This window comes from Bactrocera oleae, chromosome 3 (assembly GCF_042242935.1).
Source record: "Bactrocera oleae isolate idBacOlea1 chromosome 3, idBacOlea1, whole genome shotgun sequence".
Lineage (NCBI taxonomy): Eukaryota > Metazoa > Arthropoda > Insecta > Diptera > Tephritidae > Bactrocera > Bactrocera oleae.
In genome coordinates this window covers 19,576,671-19,599,520 of record NC_091537.1, presented here as the reverse complement: position 1 = coordinate 19,599,520, position 22,850 = coordinate 19,576,671, and the positions used below count along the sequence as shown (strand labels likewise).

The 22,850-nt window shown below is 36.3% G+C and overlaps 1 protein-coding gene across 8 annotated transcripts in view; it reads right to left on the bottom strand.

The window, feature by feature from the left end:
* capu (formin protein cappuccino) overlaps window positions 1–22,850 on the bottom strand; it is an 86,277-nt gene that overhangs the window by 14,350 nt on the left and 49,077 nt on the right. For 4 of the 8 annotated variants that reach the window (XM_036366808.2, XM_036366812.2, XM_070106194.1 and 1 more), the window contains 3 exons: window positions 22,216–22,653; window positions 16,268–17,005; window positions 9,050–9,601 (listed from right to left, as the gene is read on the bottom strand). In XM_036366808.2, the coding sequence (XP_036222701.2) occupies window positions 9,050–9,601; window positions 16,268–17,005; window positions 22,216–22,653 (1,728 nt within the window). The remainder of the gene's footprint in view (window positions 1–9,049; window positions 9,602–16,267; window positions 17,006–22,215; window positions 22,654–22,850) is intronic. The other 4 variants (XM_014231959.3, XM_014231960.3, XM_036366809.2 and 1 more) reach the window with 3 other exon arrangements.

Sequence of the window (22,850 nt, the reverse complement as noted above, 5' to 3'; positions counted from 1 at the left end):
CCGAAAATTTTTTGGAAAGGTTTGCTCCGCGGAAATACACTTATTTTTAAATCCGCCACTATCTAATTTATGGCTCACGAATGTCACTACCTTATCCTTTTTTATTTCATACCCAAATATATAATTGAGCTCCATTTACCATACAAGGAAGGCAGAAGCATATGCTTGAAGATAAAATAAAATGTCATAAAATATTACAGAAATAAAGCAATTAAAGCTTTTGAAAGAAAAAATTAATTTTGAAAAAGAGTTGCCACCTATCAAAAATTAACACTTGAATTAATCAAAATATAACGGGTTTTAGAAAACATTTACAAAAACCTTACTTCTTTAACACAGAGAAATTTTGAAAATACATATTTGTTAAGCGTAAACCTTTTTTCTACTAGAGTTGCCACCTTTTGAAAAACTAAACCTGTGATTATTAGAAAATTTAAAGTATCTTAGAAAGCATTCCTCATAATCGGCAACTTTCGTTTTTAAATTTTGGAAAGAGTTGCCACCTTTTAAAAATATTTTAATTGAAATTATCAGAAAATATAAGGTATATATGAAAGCGTTTCCAAAAACCGGAAACTTTTTTAATATATTAGATTTTATAGAGAGTTGCCACCTGACGAAAATCATTTAATTGCGCAAAATATTACAAAATTGAATTCAGAAAATAACTTTTTAAAGCGCCGTCAAATACTAATTGTTTAAGTCAAGATAAATTAATAACCTCAGCTCTAGTTGAGTTGCTTGAACATGGCATAATTATTCGTAATTATCGGTTCTTCTTTTTCAGTAACACATTCAAGACTCTTTTAAGTAACGAGGAAATACATTTCTATTTATTTGTTCAACACTTGTGAGAAAACCTAATGAACTAGTAAATATGAATAATTGGTTGAGCTCCGATGACGTAGGACAATCGGATATATAATAACTACAACACTTGAAAACCATTGCTTATATTTATTTATTTACTTATTTATTTATTTATATATGCTTGTATGCTTGTAAGCCCATAAGTAGACTGCAGTATGAGTCAATAACACATAATTTATCGATTGATTATTATTGTTGATATAATTTGTTATTGTTGCCTTTTATATTACTTTTAATCTGGCGTTGCACTGTGAGTTGTTAAAACTACACGATAAATTTTATTGGGTGATTAATTTCATTTATATTTGTTGTAAACTTACATTTTATTGCGAATTCAGTCGATGAATAAGCCACTGGGCGCAATTGTGGCAACGCCAATTTATCAGGCGCGCCCACATTGCTATTGTTTGCGATGCAAGGTTGAACGTGGGTTGATAACTTAGGTGCTAATACGGTTAAAGAACGTAATGGGCGTTTAATATGCGTCGCTAAATAGATATCACAATGGTAAAGAGTGAGAAAATTTTGGAATACGTGTGCGGAGATCGAAAAATTATATTGCTCAGAAAGAGTAGAGGCACTACTCGAAGTTCGTACGACCTTGAGATTTAATTTGTGAAGATTTTTTGTGCTTGTTAGCTTTGTCGTACTGCCGAAATCACCAGCTGGCACTATGACAGCTTGGCCTTCGACGACACTTTCGTCTAATTGTTGCAGTGCCTGGTCTCCTGTCGTCTCTTGGCCTTGCAGTGCCAAGCTTTGCTGCGACCGCACTTCGATCGTGTAGTCTTGCGCATCAATGCTCACTAGTTTGGCGAGTAAAGGACACCAACCGGCCGACAACTGTATTTTGCTGCGATTTCTCGCTTGTATGGGTTGACTCAGCGGCGCTATGCGGAGCTCCTGATCCCAATCACAGTCCTTTAGGTTCATCACAGTTAAGGCGTTCGCTGGTTGTAGTTCTAAGCTCTCTGCATAGTCTATGTCATCGTAGGCGAACATATCCGCGTTTTCCAGCTCGTCGTAGAAGCCTTGTAAATTCGGCGTTTTGAATATTTTCTGCACGATCTCAGCATTTTTGTGATACTTTTCGCCATTTGTCGCAGGCATTTTATTTATTTTTAAACACTTTGATATTTTATTATTATGTTGACTTAATTTTATTTATTTTCTTATAAATTTTTTTTTCACATTTCTAGCAATTTCTTTTTGACGAAATTGTTTCCGTTCGCGTTCACACTTTGCATTTGCATGCGTCAAACACTCGCGAAAAACTAACAGTTTTGTTGACACACTGAACAATTGTGCAAGTCAAGTCAAGATGTTTTCTAAATGGCAAACACTTGAAAATGCTTCGAACGCTTATCAAATCACCGGCTTGTTGCTGATAACCGTTGACTGCTACGCTGAGTGTAGCACTGCCAACAAGTCTGCGAGCAACTAATGTATTTTTGGTAACTAATATTTGTTTTCATGAGAGTTGATGTCATTAGAGAGATAGAGCATTAAGTACTTTTGTGTGGCTACCCTGTAGGAAAGTGATAACTAGTTCTACACTCGAATTAATTTAACAGTCCCCGGATAATCTTAAAATATTCTGCATTTATACGAAGAGTTCTCAACTTAAAAAAAGGCAGATTAGGTTAGGCAAATCTAGAGCCCTCGAAATGACCTAACTTGGACAATTTATTTTGGGTGTAAGTAAAAATGAATCGAATTCCCACCTCATAAGATTAAGTTAGGTTAGCTTAGGGGTCACGCTATACATAGATCTACAGCTCCTTGGTAATGCCAGGTGGAGCTTTATTAATACGAGCTAAAGTTTATGTCGCGCAGGACGTCAACGCTTTTTGCGAAGTTTAATAGGTACTTGATATCTAAATCTGTTATTTCATCCAGCCCTGAGGGTATAATAACAGATAATGTTCAGGGTATAATAACAGATAATGTCTGAAATTATACCGTATAGCTTTTCTTACTTTGTGAAATATTATCATAGTGGGATAATACTACACGTTTAACCTCAAAAATTACACTTTCTTTTCCTTTTCCGTCGGCTATCGAAATCCACATAGCTTTGTAATAGTTCTATGCTTGTAAAGACCAATTTTAAGCTTACTGGCGTCTAACTAGTTCCTTACAACTGCATTTCCTACAGGGTGTTTCTATAAATGCTGACTAGTATAGTCTTGTGAGGTATATCAAATATAGGTTTAGCATTTGCTTTATAGAACTGATAATTTCTAAGCATTATTCAATCATTTGTTTGCACTGAGCGAAAAGTTTTACGTGTGTGTATTTGTTCGATGACACTGTTGTGTGAAATAATTTACAGTTAATGTAAATATCCAAATTTATTGTTTTGAAAATAAGTCTTTAGCATGTGTGTGGGAAATGTTAAGTTGTGAAAATTAATTGCTTTTTCTCAATATTTACAGAGAATATTTTTTCAATAAGTTTTTGTTTTCCAACAACGGTTATACATTGTATTTTGACCTTGACCTTTTCAAAGTTAAAAGTTTTCCACTTAGAATTTTCCATTTAGAACTGTTTCTTACACATTTTAACTTCAAGTATTTTTAAAATATTAAAAAATTTTATTTTTATGTAACTAATACCTTTTAAAACCGGTTAGTATATTCGGTTTGCTATTTCGGTGCATTCAAAACTAGAAAGCTAGAAGGCGTTGCAATTAAGTAATTTTCTTTTAATATGCATATGCTGCGATTTGGCTAAGTCTCTAATTATATTTATATCCCCCAGGATAGTTTTCTTCTTATAAAGCTATGCGGTAGATGGCGCAACCGAAAAATTATTTCCGAAAATCGGTTTTGTGATCGATTTTGGTTTATATTACGACTGTGTGTGTATATCGGTATGTCAACAACGCATAAAAAAGTGCTAGCACTAGGTGGCGCTAGAGCTTTATTACCACAATTAGTAATTTCGGTACAATTATCATAAAGTTTATGAGTTAAAATTGTTTAAATAATAAACTTATTAAGATTTTCAGTTAATTTACGCTTTCATCTCAAAATATTTGCTGTAAATTAGTGACGAAGGAAAATCGAAAATATTCCGAACATTTTATCAAATTTCTGTTTAATCTCTGTCATATCAACACCGAAATATATTTATTATAATATAGGTACATTATAAACAAAAATTAATTTGACATTGGTGTTCACTAAGTGAAGGTGTAATCCCTGTTTTTGCTTTAGGTTTCATTCTGAAGTCGACGGAATTTTTGGTGTCCGATAAATCGCCATATATGGTAGTGTCAGCTGCTTTTATAAAATTCTCTATTGCTCCCTTGCTAAGGAAAATCGATCAATTTAAGTCTGTTATCTATTTCTTGTCTCAAAATTGGCTATCTTGTGATGGATGAGGAATGGAAACATGAATTTAGAAGGTTCTTGTCTTGATTTTTACTATTTTTCACATGAAACTGAAATAACTTAGCGCAATTAATACGAACGCTCTAACTTTGAAAGCATTCACTGTGGTACCAGCTGGTCATAACAGTGGGCCTCCTTTTTCAAAAGAAGGAATAAATGTAAAAAAGATATCGTCTTAATTTGGCGTCGACGTACGAAGGGAAGAATTAAGAAGAAGAAGAATCGAGTGGAAGAACACATCTAAGAAATCAATTTTGTTCAAATTGATTAAGTGGCTAGAGAGAGATACACATTTTGTTTTCCAAAATAATGAAATAGTGGTCCCCTAGTGTTTTTAGTCTCTGTCTTATTGACTAATCAGGCAGATAAATGTCTCATTCATCAGTCTAAAATATCTTATAAATAATTATTTTATTTGATTACTGTACTTTCTGATCACAAGGTTCTGCTATATGAACGAGCAAATGATCCCAAGGGAACTACGAAACTACAATTATTATACTCTATAAAACATTTTTGTGAGATTTTTAAAACCATTATAATTTTTTGGTTTAAAAATTATGAAAACCCTAGTCAAAATGATTGTTTTTAGTCGATTTAAACTCTAAGCTCTCTAAAATATGAAATTTTGAGTTTTCCTAGAGATTTCAGTACATGGTGCAGTCCAAGATAATGTTCTCAGTATATCAAGATAAAGTTATCGGTCTATCAAGCAGATATTGTTAATAAATATTAGTATTTTAGTTTCTCAGATTTTCTAGGGATTCTTGTACACATCGAAATTCAAAATTACATTCCCGGTGGGGATGCACCCTTAAAATTAAAAAAGTTTGCGATAACTCGATTTGAATCTTGGTGCATAATTACTTGTATTTATTCAATTACTAACTGGAGCACAAGCAATCTTAATTAGCTTCGTACCAAAACACCGTTAAATCCATCTATGAAATTGTCAATTCTCAAACACAACAGAATATACCTTATTTTATCATCCACATATGCCCCGGACCTCCCATCTGCTAAAGTAAGCTTTACGACTTGTCAACCAATTCGTTTTATATGTATTTTAAGTGCCTCACCACGACCTTATTACGCCTTCAAGTACCTATTTCTCAACGCTGCTAATTAAACAAACTTCATTTGCGCTGTAATGATAATTTATAGCGCGTTCTTCGTGCCAGCAATGTCTCACAAAATATCCCAAATTCCTCCTTTTCAAGCCTCCAGCACATTTCACGCACCGAGCTAATGAAAATGCTAAGCCAATAGCGCATTTGAGATCGCGCCCGCTTCTTCTAATGAGCTAAAATTTTTAATGCGTTACCGGTTAACGGTGTTGCAATGCTAAGTCATCTTCCCGCTACAGTCGCACATTGTAAGTGTCCTTCAGCTTGCCAGCAGCAAGCTTATACGGTTGCACCAACAACATTTAGATGATTATTGCCACCATCAGCGATGTTTGCTAAATAAACGCATTAAAGTTGGCAGTCTTCTCTGTACGCCACCACCATATTCCCTGCTTAGACCACGCTAAACCCGAACCCGCTCTCCTCTCGACCGTTTGTTTTGTGTTTTGACGGTATGGATTTTGGGTAAACAACGAAAATCTGATTTATACGCGACAGCAATAAAACTGACAACAGCAAGCAGCAGGAAGACAGGCAGGCAGGAAGGCAGTTCGAGTGTTGCAAGGTTCCTTGCAACAACACTCGTCGCTGCTGTAAGTATTCTATGCGCCACAATACAAGTCATCGCTGATGGTTGGCGTGTGAGCTTTCGTTTCATGTCGGGATAAAAGTCGTGAAATGCCAAAGGTGGTGGGCGGTGGGCGGTGGGCGTTGCGTGTCGCATGTTGCTGTTTTTGTTATTTTAGCTGTTGAAAGCGATGTAAGTGAGTAGTGTCGCTGCACAGATGGTGGCTCCGTGCATTGCAATAATGAAATGCGTTGGCGCATCTGCATCTGTTTGCAATGTAAAATGTTGCATGCACATAATTTTGCAACAATATTTGCACTACGATCACTCTTTGCACTGCTATGCTGTATGCTGTTCAGCGATTTTATGGCATCTGTTTTGTTGTTGTCTTTAATTTTGTTGTTTGCATTGTTTGGTAATATGCAACAGTGTTGCTTGCTGGCTTGCTTGGTTATGTGGTTGTTGTAATATTCATTGTCGGTTGACTGTTGCGGAATGATGGCGCACAGAAGTTTTGCTAAGCTCAAAAGTCGCACAGTGGTGTTGTGGGTGTCAAAAATATTTTCAAATATTTTTTCTCGATAAAGAATTTTGAATAGTCGAGTAGATTTCTATTCAGAAGATCAAAAGAATTTTTTGTTTGAAAAACCGCTCAATAAAAATTTCTGTAAAATGTTTTTCTAGAATTTTATAATCCTCTGTTGGCCAAAACTTTATTTTTTTCAGAATTTTTCAAAGCAATTCTCAAGTTTTTGTTACCCGCTTAGGCTACAGAACCTTTGATTGCTGTGCTGCTATCTATAATATATCCAATACTTTAAAGATATCTAAATCAGATATACATATTAACAAATTCAGAGGGAATTGATATTAAATTCTAACAAGGCATATTTTGTGAAATTTCTCAAATGCCAAATTTTGACTGCATGTGATCTGGTTGCTCTTCTAGCGACCTACAAAATTTCTTAAGTAGTTTTTACCGCTAAGATTTTCAGAGAGAAAGAGATGCCACTATTAAAATAATTCAATTTCAGAGAGAAAGAGATGCCACTATTAAAATAATTCATCTCACAGGCTTATCAGTCGTACTATAACCCGAGCATTATTACAAATCATAGTAAAGAAGGTCAACATTTCCATATACTCTTATAATAACCTCTTATAAAAGGGTGTTTTTTTTAGACATGTGGTTTTCATGAAGAAATAAAAGTCATATAACTTAATGTTATGGACAAGAATTAAGCTTGCAGTACTTGGGGCCGTATGCCATCAATAACGCTCCGAAGTTTAGCTGTTAAGGTTCAGCCAGTTCAGCTGTATTAAATCGCACGATTTTAGAGCCACGCCACAGGCCTACGACGCGAGATAATGCACTCACCAAAACTTTCCTTCAATATATGGATTGTTTCGTTGGCTGTATGGCATGGAGCGCCGTCTTGTTGGAACCAAAGTTCGTTCACATCAACTTTATAGCCTTCCACACTAACTAATATTATGGCCGGCTTTATTTTTTTAAGAAATGTGAACTAATGATTACCTCTGCTCATAGGACACACCAAACAGTGACTTTTTGAGTATATAATAGCGTATCGGCAATGTTTTGTGGATTATCTTCGCTGCAAATGCAAGAAATTTGTTTGTTAACGTATCCATTTAACTAAACGTGAGCTTCATCGCTGAACAAAATTTTCTTCTGAAAATCAGGACCGATGACCATCTCGTTTTGGCCCATTCACGAAATGTGCGACGTGCTTGCTGGTCGTTTGGCTTCAATACTTGCACGAGTTGGATTTTATAAGCTCGAAAACCAATATTTATTATTCATTTACGTTTTTTTTAAAGCTACTTATATTTTTTATATACGGTTCTGTAGTGGTTCTCTCCAGTGGGACTCCAAAACAACTATTTGATTGCTTTTTCTAAGTTTTCGTGTTATATACCTACTGAAGGAGAAACCCAAACTAATATTTTTTAGATCAAGAAAGTGCGAGAAAGTATTCAACATCCCTGTGATTATTAGGAGTTAACGGTATACCGGATCTATATTTAGTTTACTTATCTTCGTTTCAATTAAAATTGTGGCAAAATAATAAATTACGTTTTTAGGCAATAAGGAGCAATTTGGATGATAGTTTTGGTTTCTTTTGATACATAATCGCAGCAAAATACATCGTTACATCTTAAAATAATGAGATAGCTGCCTAAACTACTAATTCGTAGCTAACTTAACACACTGTGCGACTGTTACTCTCCCAACTTTGCAATGTAGTTGGATTAACTGAGCTTGTGGCATCAAAATTTATCAACGTAACTTAAAATATTATTTCATAAAATTCACTTACAGTATGCGACAAAAGTTTGCGCAATCTCGCATTAATTTAAAGGAAAGCTTAAGACACTTTATTAAAAATGATGCAAAAATGTAAATATTTCAATTGCCTAACATTTAACGGCGTAGTTCTGTCATATCTCTTGAATTCTTTTCCTGACTGCGCACAATTAAACCGTTTTTTTCACAGCTAAAAGCTAATCGAAGATTATTTGCCTCAAACATCATTATAAAATTCTACATTAAACATTCGAGAGCGGCAAATTTCCGTTTTTCAAAGTAGGTAACTAAAGAGACTGAGCGAGCTAGAGAGGGTGAGAGCGCGTGGAGTGCTTAACGGTAGGTACGTTTGACTTGGCTGATTCTCAAGATTACAATTTCCGCTTACAATATGCGTCAATATTTAAACAGAAATTAAAAGAGAAGATTTCGTTGCAAAAAAAAAGGAGCGAAATCTTTTGCACAAAGTGTGAGTAGAAAAAATATCAACACATTGATAAAGTTAACAAAAGGTAAATACCGGCGCATGAATAATAAAAACGTGTGCAAATTTGCGCACCAAATCACACACAAAAGTGAAGCGGAGAGTCAATCGGCAGCGGCGAAGAAGACACTACACAATGCCATAACATCCTTTCGCGGCGCACTCATTTGACAGGACGAAGCCGTTGTGGACTAAGTAACGTTAGCAGGGACCAAGACAAGCAAGCAGGCTGGCTGGCAGGCAGGCATAACACAGGCACACGCTTGTACTTACCTTCGAACTTTTCATACGCAGCGAAGCTTAACTTCTCCGGCACATAAGATAGACGCCGACAGCCGCTGATATACTCCAAATGCGCGGCCATGCCGGTGGCGCTCGCACTTCCGTTTGCATTGGCGTTAATAGCGTTGGCGGCGGCTGCTGTAGCTGCTGCCTTCTCAGCCGTGAGTGAAGCGACACGTTTGAGTACATTGTTGCTAGGTGTGGCGGGTGTCAAAGGTGTTGCCGTTAGAGCGCCAGTTTCTGTGGATGCCAAAACTGTTGCTGTTGTAGTTGTTATTGTAGCGTTCGTAGGCGTTGATGCAGCAACTTCCGATGCTGTTCCAGCCGCCGCTGTGGTTGTGGTTGGGGTTGACACGCTAGCGGTTTCCCGTTTCGTTCTTGTCGTTGGAGGCGGTGTCGCTGGTGCTGGCGATTGTTGCTGTTGCTGTAGCTGTAGCTGTTGCTGAGACTGAACAGGTGTTTGCGATGATTTAAATGAAATTATAACGGTTGATTGAGTTTCTGTTGAAGGCGGCAACTGTTTGCTGTTCGTTGTGCTGGCATCTGGTGAATGTAAAGGTGTTGTTGTAGTAGGTTGGTGGTGTCGGTGGTGGGGGCGTGGTATCCGCCGTGAAACCATGAAAGAAACAAGAAAAAGGAAAAACACGTTTCTTTGTTAACAAAAATGAGACGAACTTATATTCTTTGTAATTGTTTGCGGGCTCTACTTTGGCAGGCGGTGATGAGCCGGAAAAAAGGAAATAAAAAGAAAAAGGAAATCCGTAAAAAGTAACAAAAAGTTCATATACAAAAAAAAAAAAATAATAATGATAATAAGAAAACAAATGAAAGGCAATGAGCCTTACCAATAAACACAATAAAGGGATAATAAAATAAATAACCTCGGAAAAATAACCCTACGCCCACCATAAGAAACGAGCATTTATACAGTGGTTTGTCTTAAAGATGCGTTAATAAGAAGCCTATATAATTATAGATCGTTTTTTTAAATTGTAATAAAAGCGCTAAGATGCTGAAAAATTAGCGCTGTAATGAAAGCCTGTGAGTTTGAAATAAAAATGTCCGAATGTTCGGTAATTTAATGTGGATCCAGTTTTCTTTTGTTCCTCGCGATTTTAGAGCTTAAATTGCTTCAAGAAACGCAAATTATAGTAAGATCTGTAGAAAATATTCAAACCGCTAAAAAAATGCAGAACACATGCTCCCATCTTGTTCGCTCCTATTTCTGTCATTTTTAAGAGTATCTACTGTTAAAGTACGGTCTTACAGAGCACTTTAAGAAACATTTAGTTTGATAGACGAACGTAAAAATTATTCTAGTGACTGTGAAGCGACTTTTCTCGTAGATATACAAAAAAAGGCTGCTTCGTAAGAGCAGGCTTTCAACTAGTAATGATCCCTTCCGCAAGATAGCGGTCCATAGACAGATGATGGATATCGATAGCTGCCAGTATCAAGTTCTAGTTTATCGTCCACAGTCGACTAAATAAATTAACAGAATTTGCAGCTTGGACTTTGGCCAAAAAAGAATCTGAACTAAATAGTAGTAAGGACGCATATCAAAAAATCTGTAAGAGATGGCGATTCAAAACAGCTTTTAAGATAATGATAAAAGACGCGGACAAACTTGAGGCACTACGTTACTGGTACTGACCCGGATTCTATTCGGCCAACAAAATCTACAAGTTCATGTCAAATATGTCTCATACAAACTCTATGGTCATGATGATTTTTGACAGTTTCTTGAAGCTTGTCGTGTCAGTTGAGGCGTGGTCGTTAGCTCCAATAGGTCAAGCCATAAAAGTATATAAATTTTTATCTCCAAACTCACGCTTTTTTAAGTTAGAGAATATTAAAGCTTTTCTTTTAACCACGCATCCCTCTTTCCAATGCTGTGACACCCTTCGTTTTTACTTCCTACGTTTCATAGTTTTGTATAAATAATACTTATCATTACTTTGCTGATATTTCTAACTTTTATGTTTATTATTAGCAAACACACTAAACAGTCCATTTGTGTATCTCTAAAGTAAGCCCACTCTCTTTACGTCTGTCTCGGATGACTAATTTACTTAGCCGTGTACCTTCTTTACGTACGTGAAGTGCTTATAAAATAACCTAATTTAATTAACAGTAAAAAAATCATGCATAAGCACTTGTGTTTGTGCAACGAGCTTTCAATATAATTGTAAAAATACTTTTAAGGTCAATAAACATGAAAAGGAGATTTAAGAAAAAGGAAAAATTATCTCGATAAAAGCTTAGGCAATAACGTTTAAAATCTTATCGTTTGAGAGAAAGGGTGAATGAGCAGTTGCAAGTTTGTTTGTAGGGCGGTTTTCAAGTGAGGGGTTTAATTAATAGGTTTACATTTTTTCGGGTTGAAGGATTTTAATTAGTGGCGAACGGGTGTTCTTGGAAAGTTTTAAAATAACAGCGCATTTGCAAAGAATGCTGATAGGCGTATTGATGTGCCGGAAACTTTTTACAGGAAAAAATGATATTTATCATAAATTTACTAAGAAAACAATATGTACGTTTGTTGTAATAACAATTAAGGTATATTTTTTTAAAATAATTTTGGCAACAAAAATTATTTTTATCGAGTTTACTTTTGAATTTCTGTTTTGTTATCATTAGTAGGCGGAGAAAAGTTGTGAAGTAACCTAAAAGTTTTTCATTGAAAGGAGTGTTGGCAACGCATTTAAAAAGGTGTTACCATTATAATAAATGGATCCCTAAATGATTTATAAAAATAAACTTTCACTTTTTGCCTTAAAAATATTATTTTAAACTTGTGCATAAAAGTCATAAGTCAAAAAGGTTTTTTAAGAAGCTCTTTCCACCTATCTAAGTTTCGTCGCTTAGCGATCGCCATATTGGGTAGGTAGAGCGGTCATCTAGCAGTCGGCGAGTCGGCGGCTCGCTATCCGTTCGTGTAAAATATCAAAAGCTCAATTAAAAAAAGTGTGCTTCAAAGTGTGAGAAACTCTTAAATTATTAGGTTTTGTATAAGGTAGAAAAGTATTTGAAACTCCGTGGTTTTTTGTACCAATTTGTTATTTAGATTTGTTACTTTAGGTGCATTTTTCTACGATGTTTTGAATTCTTATTTGCTCGACCTTCCCTTTCAGATTTGGTGATAGCTCTTAGTTGGATATATCAGATCAGACATTCGCTATGCTCCAAGGTCTATAAGTTGAGGCTTCTAATGTTCGGAAATTTGATATTGAACAATTATAAGTGAGATTTTTTCCGTAAAATATTGTTGCAGGTCACATATTAGACCAAGAAATCAGACATTTTTTGGCAAGCAAAGAAAAGTGTAATTCCAATTAATGAAGAAACAAGAAAAAAAACGTTAGCTTCGGTTGCACCGAAGCCGTAATACCCTTTACAAATACAAATATTCCTTATAAGAACTTGATTCCGATTGTTCAATTTGTATGACAGCTATATGCTAAAGTGATCCGTTCTGAACAATTTCTTCGGAGAATACATTTTTGTTTTAGGAAATAACTCATGCCAAATTTTGTGAAGATACCTCGTCTAATGAAAAAGTTTTCCATAACAGCGCTTGATTTCGATTGTTCAGTTTTTATGGCAGCTATATGCTATAGTGGTCCGATATCGGCCGTTTCGACAATTGCTAATCATTTATGTATATATTTTATAGGGTCTTCGACATTTCTTGCTGGGTGTTTCGTGGCAAACTTAATAAACCCAGTTCAGAGTCTAAAAAGTGGGATATACTTTCTCTAATGAAATGGAGAGGACCAAAATACATGAGTGTTAAGAGCTTGAGTTCAAATATTAGAGCAAATAGCTGTAAAAGGTAAAAAGACCTAATCACATATGTCCTTATTGGATTGAGTACTTTTTACCTAAGTTGAATAAACAGAGCAGTAAAACACCGTTTAGATGATTAGCCAGAACCTCCAATCTATGACAATATAATCTATCACCCAAACATGAGGAATTTACAAAAACTTTAGTCTGGCTAGAGGACAATACTGCCGGTGCCGATATATCATCGGCAAAACTATTAAATTCGTCGTCTATGCGCTGATTAAATACTTTGTACTCGTATACATTCTAAATCTTAAGCTAAATATCATAGAATGATGGCAGCAAATTAAACTATAAGTATATTTTGTCCAATCTAAAAGATCGGTGATGCCATAATCTACGCCAAATAACATGAGATTTGTCTTCCTAATATTGAGTATGAAATTCTGTCGGCTAAAGCTCATGGGACTATAAAAGTTTGACTTTAGACAGTTAAATCTACAAGTAATCCGACTTTAACCATGTGTCAAATCTTGAGAAAGACACGAGATGTGTAATCGACAGTCGATTATGTGTCGACTTTTAAACCGCTTACGGTATCACAATTGGAAGTGGTTTTCATATCGCTATGACAGGAAATATCTATTCTGCTTAAGAAAAATTAGCGCGCTATCTTGCTAATAAACACTTGGAAGCTGTGGTGAAAATGTTTGTCTTTGTGTCGCAATAGACACAGTGGACAATGCCAGTCTTTATATCCAGCTGAGAGATTCCTAAATGCTTGCTTTGTTCGTCGAAAGAGAATTTTTCTTGGGGTGCGTCAGAGAAAGATTGTGCAGAAGAGGCATGGACCTTTACGCATTGCAGGCAGGGAAAATCACATAAGATGACTTCTTGAGATACATGCAGTAGATTCTTTAGCTAACTAATTTGCTGCACTCTCAGCTGGTGGTTGCAGAATCATACAGGAGAGGATCTTATTTGTTTATTAATTGAAAAAATTTAAGTCTAATTTACCACTTCTGAAGCAATGTAATGTCAGTAGAGCTATAGTATGTTAGATTCTTTTAGAATTGCTTAAGCTATTACAAGGCCAATGCTGAAGAAGAATGTACTTAAAACTTATGAGAATATTATTAATATTAGAACTTCTAGCATTTCGAGCTTTTGAACTACGAATGTTCTCTAAATATTTTGAAATATTTCATGTGTATGTATCTCCAGTTATTGCGGTTGCAATTCCGCAACCATTTATTTACTTCACATACACATTCGTTGTCTCGTCGCTAGCCAAATAGAGTTGTGTATGATCTAGGATTTGTTGGTCATAAGGGTATTTAAATAACTTCTAGCTTGTGCCGACCACGTGTGTGTGCGCACCAACACAGCTAATGCGGCTGCATGTACACAACTTATACGTATATGCAAGTAACGGTATTGTAATTGTAACCGAATTGTTTCTACATACATACATGCCCTCCTTTGAGCTTGTAGCTTTTCATTATTGTATGTGTGTATGTGTGTGCACGTACAAAATGAAAAGCATCCACTGAGCTCACATTCTCACGTCCACTACCAAATTTTTGCCAGAGTGATTTTATATACATACAAGTATGTATGTTTGCCTGAATGTTCGTGTGTCTGTCCACATGCAACTCAATTGCGACGGTAGTGTGTTAAGGGGTAAAGTAAATGTTTTGCCGCATTTGTTTTGACTGGGTTAATGGGTAAATAAATACGAGCAGCATGCGCCTAAAAGCCGGTCATATATGTTTGACCTACCATATACCATAAGTATATATACATATGTGTGTGGAATGGGAGCGCATGTCGTAATAGCACGTTGATAGGTTGACGCTGTTTATTTATTATTTTTACGCAAATGGAGCGTTTAATGGAATGTAAACACGGAGCAGAAAGTGGATGAGCTTAAAGACTTAAATCTTTATTAAACATTATTTGATTATGTTTTTGTATGATTGTCTGCTAAATCTTGAGCGCTTGATTAGAAATATTTGCAAATGTATTTACACCCACTGACAATATATTAGATACACTCACAAAATATCTTGAAAGGTGTTTGGAAAATAGATATTTGTGTACGCACGGAATAGCTTACACTGAGTGTATAGACTTTATTTTCAAACAGACTGTTAGTTGCTCTCTGAGGGATTTAGTAATTAAGCTGTATAAAGGTATAAAGGACCAGTAAAAGGAAATCCATTATTTTTGCATTAAATTGAAGGTTTTAGAAAAGAAATAAAAATAAATGGTGGTCTCATAGAAACTCTCGTCTCGATTGGTAAACAACTGTGACAGTTCATTTTCACAACTTTCTCTTAAGCCAAATTTTTCACCAGCAAAATTCTTCGGCATAGACAAGAACAGATCGTATTCACTTGATACCGGAGCTTCTAGCGAGTCATTATCGGTGCGTGCGGTCTGGCGTTGCCTTGATTGTGCCCAATTACTTTTATCCTATTGGTCAAAGCTGGCTGCTTTTAGGCGATTTTTTTCTTCTGACGGTCCAATTTTTGACAGTACATGTCCGTATTAAGAGTCTGGTAGTAGAAATGCAGCTTATAGTAAATTATTCCCTGCTATCCCAAACCCACCATATAGAGAGCAAAACCTTCCTGACTGTCAATCCTGGCTTGGCCACCGTTGTCCTGATGGAACACAATTCCTCGTCTATTGGGCAAAACTGACCAGTTCTGGGCAATTGCTTTCTTCAGACGGTCCAAATTAAAAGTTTGGCCGTATAGCAAACATTGCCTGACTGTCAATCCTAGCTAGGCCACAAGCATGAGAAAAATGGATTATATCGACCAATAACTTATCCTAGCACCCATATATCCAATACAAGGGTTTTCATCTTTTCGTTTGTCTTTATTCCATTCAAATTCCGAAATCTCAAAGAAATCGTTGAATAACCGTAGTGAAGCGAACACAGTGCATTATCACTACCAGAAAGTTAGGGGTTTAAACTGTACCTAAGGTTAAATCGATAGAAGAAGTCGGACGTTCCCCGGCAGTCAATGCCAAATCTTCGAGAATATTGTTCCTTAAAAATCAGATGCACGAAGGTGGCTTTAAGTTTATAAGGAAGAAAAAGTTAATGCTAATTGAGCTTGAAAAATATTTATAAAGGGTGATTCCCTTTACTTTAAGTAAATTTGTAATACTCGAGAATTGAGACTAATTTAACGAACTTTTACTTTTTCTACGCGCGGTTCAATATATCAGTATAAGAAATCAGGGTGGGATTATAGGCTGATCAAAACAATATAGTCAACTTCGCAGATAATGGATCTGTTTTAAGGAAATCAGCCAAAATATGGCTATTATTGAAAAAATTCTGTTTTGTTTTTTAAATGAGATGTGAAGGCTATTAAATTATTATAAACCAAATTCACTCACCTGTTTTCTCCTCTGTTGGCGTTGTAGTTGCTGCCGTTCCCAGTCGCGACGATAAATTATGCAATTCAATTTTCTTGGTCTTCGCCAGATTACCGAAGAGATCCGCACCGCCCACAGTGCCCACGGTGGCATTATCTTGTGGCGTCACTGTGGCTGCGCTGCCACTACTGCCGCTACTACTTAGCACTTGTGCCAATTTCTTACCCAATTGCAATGCCATCTGTTCATCCGGACTATCCGACTCGAGCTCGGGACTCGCGTCGGGCACTAATTCCAAGTATGTCGTTTGTGAGACGGACAAATGTGCTACCTTATCGGCGCGATGTCGACGCTGTAGCTCGTACACAGCACGTGCTGTTGTCGGCGAGAGTATACCCGAAGTATCGGCCGATGTTATGCTGATCTCGCTGATCGGTCGATCTTTAATAAGCGTTGGCAAATCGTTGAGGCCACGCGCTGCCAAACGATTGTATGTGCGTAAGTGTGTACGTTTGTCCGATTCATTTGCGGTAGTCTCTGCACTCTGTTGTTGTTGTTCGCCAATGCTACGCGGTGAAAGAGGGTCTGTAAAGAGTGAATCAGAACTTGTTGACAATTCCTTAAGTAGAACAATATCATAGTTATGTTGTTGTTGTTGATGTTGTTGCTGTAGTTGTGGCTGTTGCCGTGCACTATGGCGACCGGAGGAGATGAGCATGTTGTTGTACTCATCATAGACTTCCCCTTCATCGAGTGCGTCTGCAGCGGTGGAAAAGCGATTTTTAGTGGAAAATTGTGCCGCAGCAGCGAAATTGAAGCAAAAGTGTGGAAGAATAATCAAAAGTTAGAGAAAAGTAGTGCTTTTCATTTTACTTTACTTTATGCTAAGTATCTTAATATACTGAAGCAAGGTAAAGGTTTTAAGGATATGAAATGTTGCGGAATTCCTGTTGTTGGGGAAATGATAGTTTCCGATTTTGTAGTGAGAGGGTATTTGTACATTTTTTCTAATTTAAAATTTGTTTATAAAACACTACACAATATTTTCTAGGAGATATAACAAATAAGTATGTTAATGAGTTTAAATTTTCCTCTATAAGTCTATTGGAGAAGGTTATATATGTAATTATGAGAAATTAATACTTGATGATATATTTAAAAATGCTCTTCTATAACTAGTATCAGTTTATTTCATTAATCGATGGTGCATTCATTGCCTCCATTAATACAATTTTGACCGAAGTACTACTTTTAAATTCATATTATCTTTGTATTTTTTTTTTATCGAAATAAAGAGCTTCTCTTGGCTGCGCTATGCAAGATTAAAAAAATTTTTTTTTGCAAATAGAGCAAGTTCAGTCCTCGCCTGAAGCAGATTAACTTCATAGGACTAGCCCTTGCAAAGCGCATTAGATATTATGTTTGAAAAATATAATACAATTTTCGTTTAATAATGAGGTCATTGCGATTATTCTTCAAAAAGCGGGACAAAAAAGCTTTGTTAATAACTTTTTATAACACGGTCTCATAAGAGTTTGGTGCCTCAATTTAGTCTTCTACCCAGTTCAATTAAATTGCTTACCGTTACACTATCCTCAAGAAACGAGCACCATCATTTACCACGACATCTACTCAAATCTTCCATAGAAGTTTCGAAAAACTGAAAACGTTTCTAAGGGTGTTTCTTTGACGTAATATTTTCAATGGGCCAATACTTTTTTCGGAGTTGGTCTTTTTGACAGCTGTTAGTTGATTTATACCCAGTTTGGTTTGCCATTTCATAACAAATAGGCTTACTCCGGAAAAACGTATGCAAGTCCCGAAAATTTATTGCCAAAATAATGGTTCGGTTCGTGTGAATCGGTTCGTGCGCATCTCATTCGGTCGTCATAATCGCCCAGCAGAGTCGGTAATTCGAGCAACTATGGATCGGTTTCGCACCACACTTACTCTAGTAGATTATGCACATCCTCAGACATGCCGGGCAGTGCGCATCGAAGACGCTATTACTGCTGTGGAGCAGAGTTTTGAAGAAGACCTGCATGAGTACATTCTCCATCGCGCGCAACAATTGGAGATGTGCCCATCTACTTTATGAAAGAATTTGCGGAAAGATCTTGGTTACCGGACTTTTAAAATCCAATTCGTGCAAGAACTGAAGCCGAACTTCCGTCAGGCGCATTGCACGTTCGGTGAATGGGCTCAGAACGAGATGGCCACCGCTCCTGATTTTCGCAAGAAAATTTTTACAGCATTTTTTTTTTTTTTACATTTTAAGCACACTTGGGGATACATATTTTAAAATTTAGTCATTAAGTCTCGAGGAGAGGAGGCTTAATTAGAAACATATCTAAATTCACTGAGGGCTAGTTAAATAACCGCCTAATAATTTGGGCTAATTTTCGTCACAGAGTCTTCTTCCCAAGAAATCAATTGTGCTTGGTTATACAAATATTTATACTAATTGTTTGTCTGTCAGTTTACGACACATAAATCATATTCGATTCGCTTCGTCTCTACTCGCTTGATTTGAGCTCCGCTCTCTTCAACAAAATGTGGAAGTGAAAGCAAAAATAAAGTTATGCAATTTAATTTAACCCGATGGTGTCCTATTTGAAGTTGTATAAGCGGTTACAGATTTACTTTTATATATTTATACCAATTTACTGCAATTATACCGGTTGTTTGAACGATTCGGCACCCTCAAAATGTTGATGAGACGAAGTAATGTTTGTTATGTATAGCAATTGCTGCCTATGTTTAATTGAGACCAGTTGTTTGTTCGATTTGCTACTCTCCAAGTATGCGTTATTTGATGGCAACTCATTGTAGGTGTGTAATATAGATTATTGCTAACGTGTTTGGTGTAAGTTATGAAAAATTTGTAGGAGTCGCTCCAATCACTACTCCCATTATACTAAGAGTAGAGTATAACATTAAGGCTTACATTTGAAGTGATATTCTACTGCTTGTGAATTCCTATTGGGTGTTGTTTTTTACACGATCCGAAATTCAACCAATTTTTAGTAAATAATGATGATATTAGCTATTTATAACTATTATGTGTTTACCCATAACACTTAGGGAGCCAAGCCCTATCCAAAACAAAAAAAAAAAAGAAACATCAAGTTCAAATTTTGCGAATACTTGCGCGTTCACAATCAATCTTACTACACAACATATGGTATGCTTGGAATAAACAATTAAAGCAAAAGATTTATGACATCAAAATTTTAATATGCGGCAAATTTATGAACCCCCTCTTTTACCGAGCTGAGATATGCCACACATCGTTTATATCTATGTACTCATGTATTTTTTTTATTAGCGACCCACACATAACAAATAGAGACTTTCAGCGACAGACGCAAAAGTGACAACGCCAGCGTAAACAAAAGTTAAGTCAGTTGCCAGAATGTGATGGTGAAGAAAGAATGTAAAAAACAAACTTCCAGCGCTTAACAGAGCACCAGCACACATTTACATATGCCGAATACGAGAAAAGAACAACCAAAATATAACAACTGGAAGGGAGAGTGGGCACAAAGGGCGAAGAGCAAAAGTAGAGCTGTCAAGCAGGGTGAAAAACAGCATTATTTTGACCGGCTACTAGAACTGAGCTGGGTAGTAGAAAGTATGGTGTCTTAAAAACTAGAATAACAAAACAAAAATGAAAAACCGCGACTTACGAAAGAAAGTGGAAAATCGTAAGATATTAAAAAATGACCGGAAACGTGTTAAGGTTGCCAGCAGACAGGCAAAGGTCATGTGTGGTATTAGAAACGTATTTGGTATACTCATAAACACAGTTATGTATAAATATACATATGTACTTACAAGCATATATACATATGTATATGTACTTATAGCCCCGCTCTCGATCTTTAAATAACATATATAATATTTATGTACCGTAAAAATTGTGCTTCTGCCGTGCTTTGTTAGGTTAAGGGACCCGCTGGAGCATTACACACACACACATTTACATTCACATAATACATACATATATGTATGTCTGCATGTATTTAACAATTTGCTTGTAATGCTGCTGGCAGACTGCTATTAGTGGTTACTCGCTTGGAACTGGAATTCATAACACCGAGTCGGTGAACTGCGGAGGTGGTTGCGTGCAACATGACATGGCTGTAGAATGACCAAAACGTTATACCTAAGTGGCAGCTAAATATATTTAGACGAGTTTGCATACACACGCAGTGGGATACATACAGAATAGTAAGAGCAGCGCGCAAAACAAGAAAAAATAAGTAAAATTTGTGTTGAACAGTGTTGGTACTGCTGTGGCGCTGCGGCTAGGTGAAGGGGAATAATCAAGCGTTGAAAAATCACTGTATGAAAAGTGTGATGTTCGTAGCCTGAAGTGATTTATATAGATATATATATTATATTTATGAATATATAATATATATAATAAAGCAAAATTTATTTTTGATATATGAAGAAAAATTTACAATATATTGAAGCTAATATAGATCCATTTTGAGATTATGCAGTTTTCGACTGGTTCTTCCTTTTGAATTTAATGTTGGTTAAGTATAGGTTATTCTAAATTTTCTACTCGAATTGCATTTTTTTGCTCGATTTTAGACTTGAATAGAAATTTTGGGAATTCGATGTGGCTGATATGATACATTCGACCAATATGTAGATTAGTTTAAAACTGGAATATAGGCGTGGCGTAGCCTAGTTTTAGACGAAATTTTAGAACTTAGCAGTTAACTAGACCCCGCTTGGGAAGTAAGTTTCTGGTTGGTTATCATCGAAGTCCCAGGAAAGGTGCTGTTTCGACTTGGTCGGACCATGGGAAGAGGAGTGTGGGCTGAGCGGGGTGAGTATGCAAAGAGGTGGTTAGAGTTATACGCGGACTCATTGCACGCTGGAAATACCATATGTTTGGTATTTTGGGGTCGATTCTAGATAAGTAGGAGTTTAACCTGCCACAGCATGCAGAATGAAATCGATCATTCCATAATCTCATATTCTCATATTGCCTTTTTAGTTTGCTTTGAAGATGTTAATATGGATGAGCTTTGGATCCAACAAGACACCATCAATTTGTTGAAGGAAACTATTGGTGAGCGCATTATCTCGCGTCGTGGGCCTGTGCTGTGGCCTCCAAGATCATGCGATTTAACAGTGCTGGATTATTTTATTATGTTAGGTAGGTTTAGTCAATTAAATAAAGTCTCAGAGTTTACGAGATGTCTGAGTGAAATTGAGCGAAATTATTCAGATTAGAAGCATCTAAACTATACCTCCCACGATAGTTGGACCTGCCTAACTGGAAAAGATATCCGTTGAGAACTGTCAATTCGGCAGCATTATCCGAGATTAGTTCAGGAATATTTTCTGCCATTACAACTGCAACAATTATAAGATAAATGCTATACAAGATAATTTTCATAGAGTAACTTGACATTATTACTCAAGGAAATAGAGCTAAGCTGAATGATGAATGAACGACAAGGAACTCATCGTAGACGAAGATTATTATTTGTATAAATTGTATTTTTGTTTTTGCTCATATTTTTTTGTTATATTTTAGTACACATTATATTCCTTTTTACCTTTAGTTTATTTTTTGATGTTTGTATTATTTTAATTCCATTTACTTAAATTTTTTTTCTCATTTTCATTTTGTTTTGAGTTAAAGTTTTTTTCGAATGAAAAGGTTATGAAATCGCATGAAAATTTGTATGCAATATATATGTATTGTATGCAATATATATGTATTGTGTGCAATATATATGTATGTATGTATATATCTCTATATATGCGCTTTGTATATATATTGTATATTCACTACTTTTTGCACTACTCTAGCATCACCTAAATTAACATTTTATTTTCGTTAAACACGGAAAACTATTTTCCTTGATGCTTGCATGCACTGCTTTTTTCTTGAACTCTTTTATAGCACTACCATAATTTGAACCTTTTTGTTTGCCCACCTGTGGCTTCTTTACGTGTAATTGCACTTTCTGCTCCCACCGTCTGCTCGTTTACACTTTCTGCTGTCTCTTGTGCTTTCGTTTGCTGCTCTTCACGATATTGAACTTCAACACGTTTTATGGCATTCGCCGTTTTCCACGATTCTGTTTGTACGACCAACTTGCGAACGCACAATTTCTTCGCATTCTTTACACGCTTACCGTAGGTTTCGGACTTAACCGATTTTTCCAATTTTTCACTATCAACACACTGATCCGATGATGCATAAATTTCACCTTTAACTTGGCGCCTCTGATATGTGCACCGCTGTGGCTTGCTTACACCACAATCGGCAGCAACAACTACATTAATCGATTGCGCCGCGTCGCTGTCTTTGTCACTGTCAATGCGAATTTTTGACGTTTCAACTCGTTTCACGTAAGTCGCCGAACCGTCGCCTGTGAAATGTAAAGCATTACTGAAGTCACACTGGAAATTAGTTTGTGTGAATTGTAGATTGACATTTGTAGAACACGGTTTGAGGCTCCAATTGGAGCTGTGCCTGCATTGCCTGCTGCTAATGCTGCTGGCACCGCTGCTAAGCGCACAGAAAGCCCAACAATGGGCATTGAAAGCAACAGCGGTAAAAAAGAGC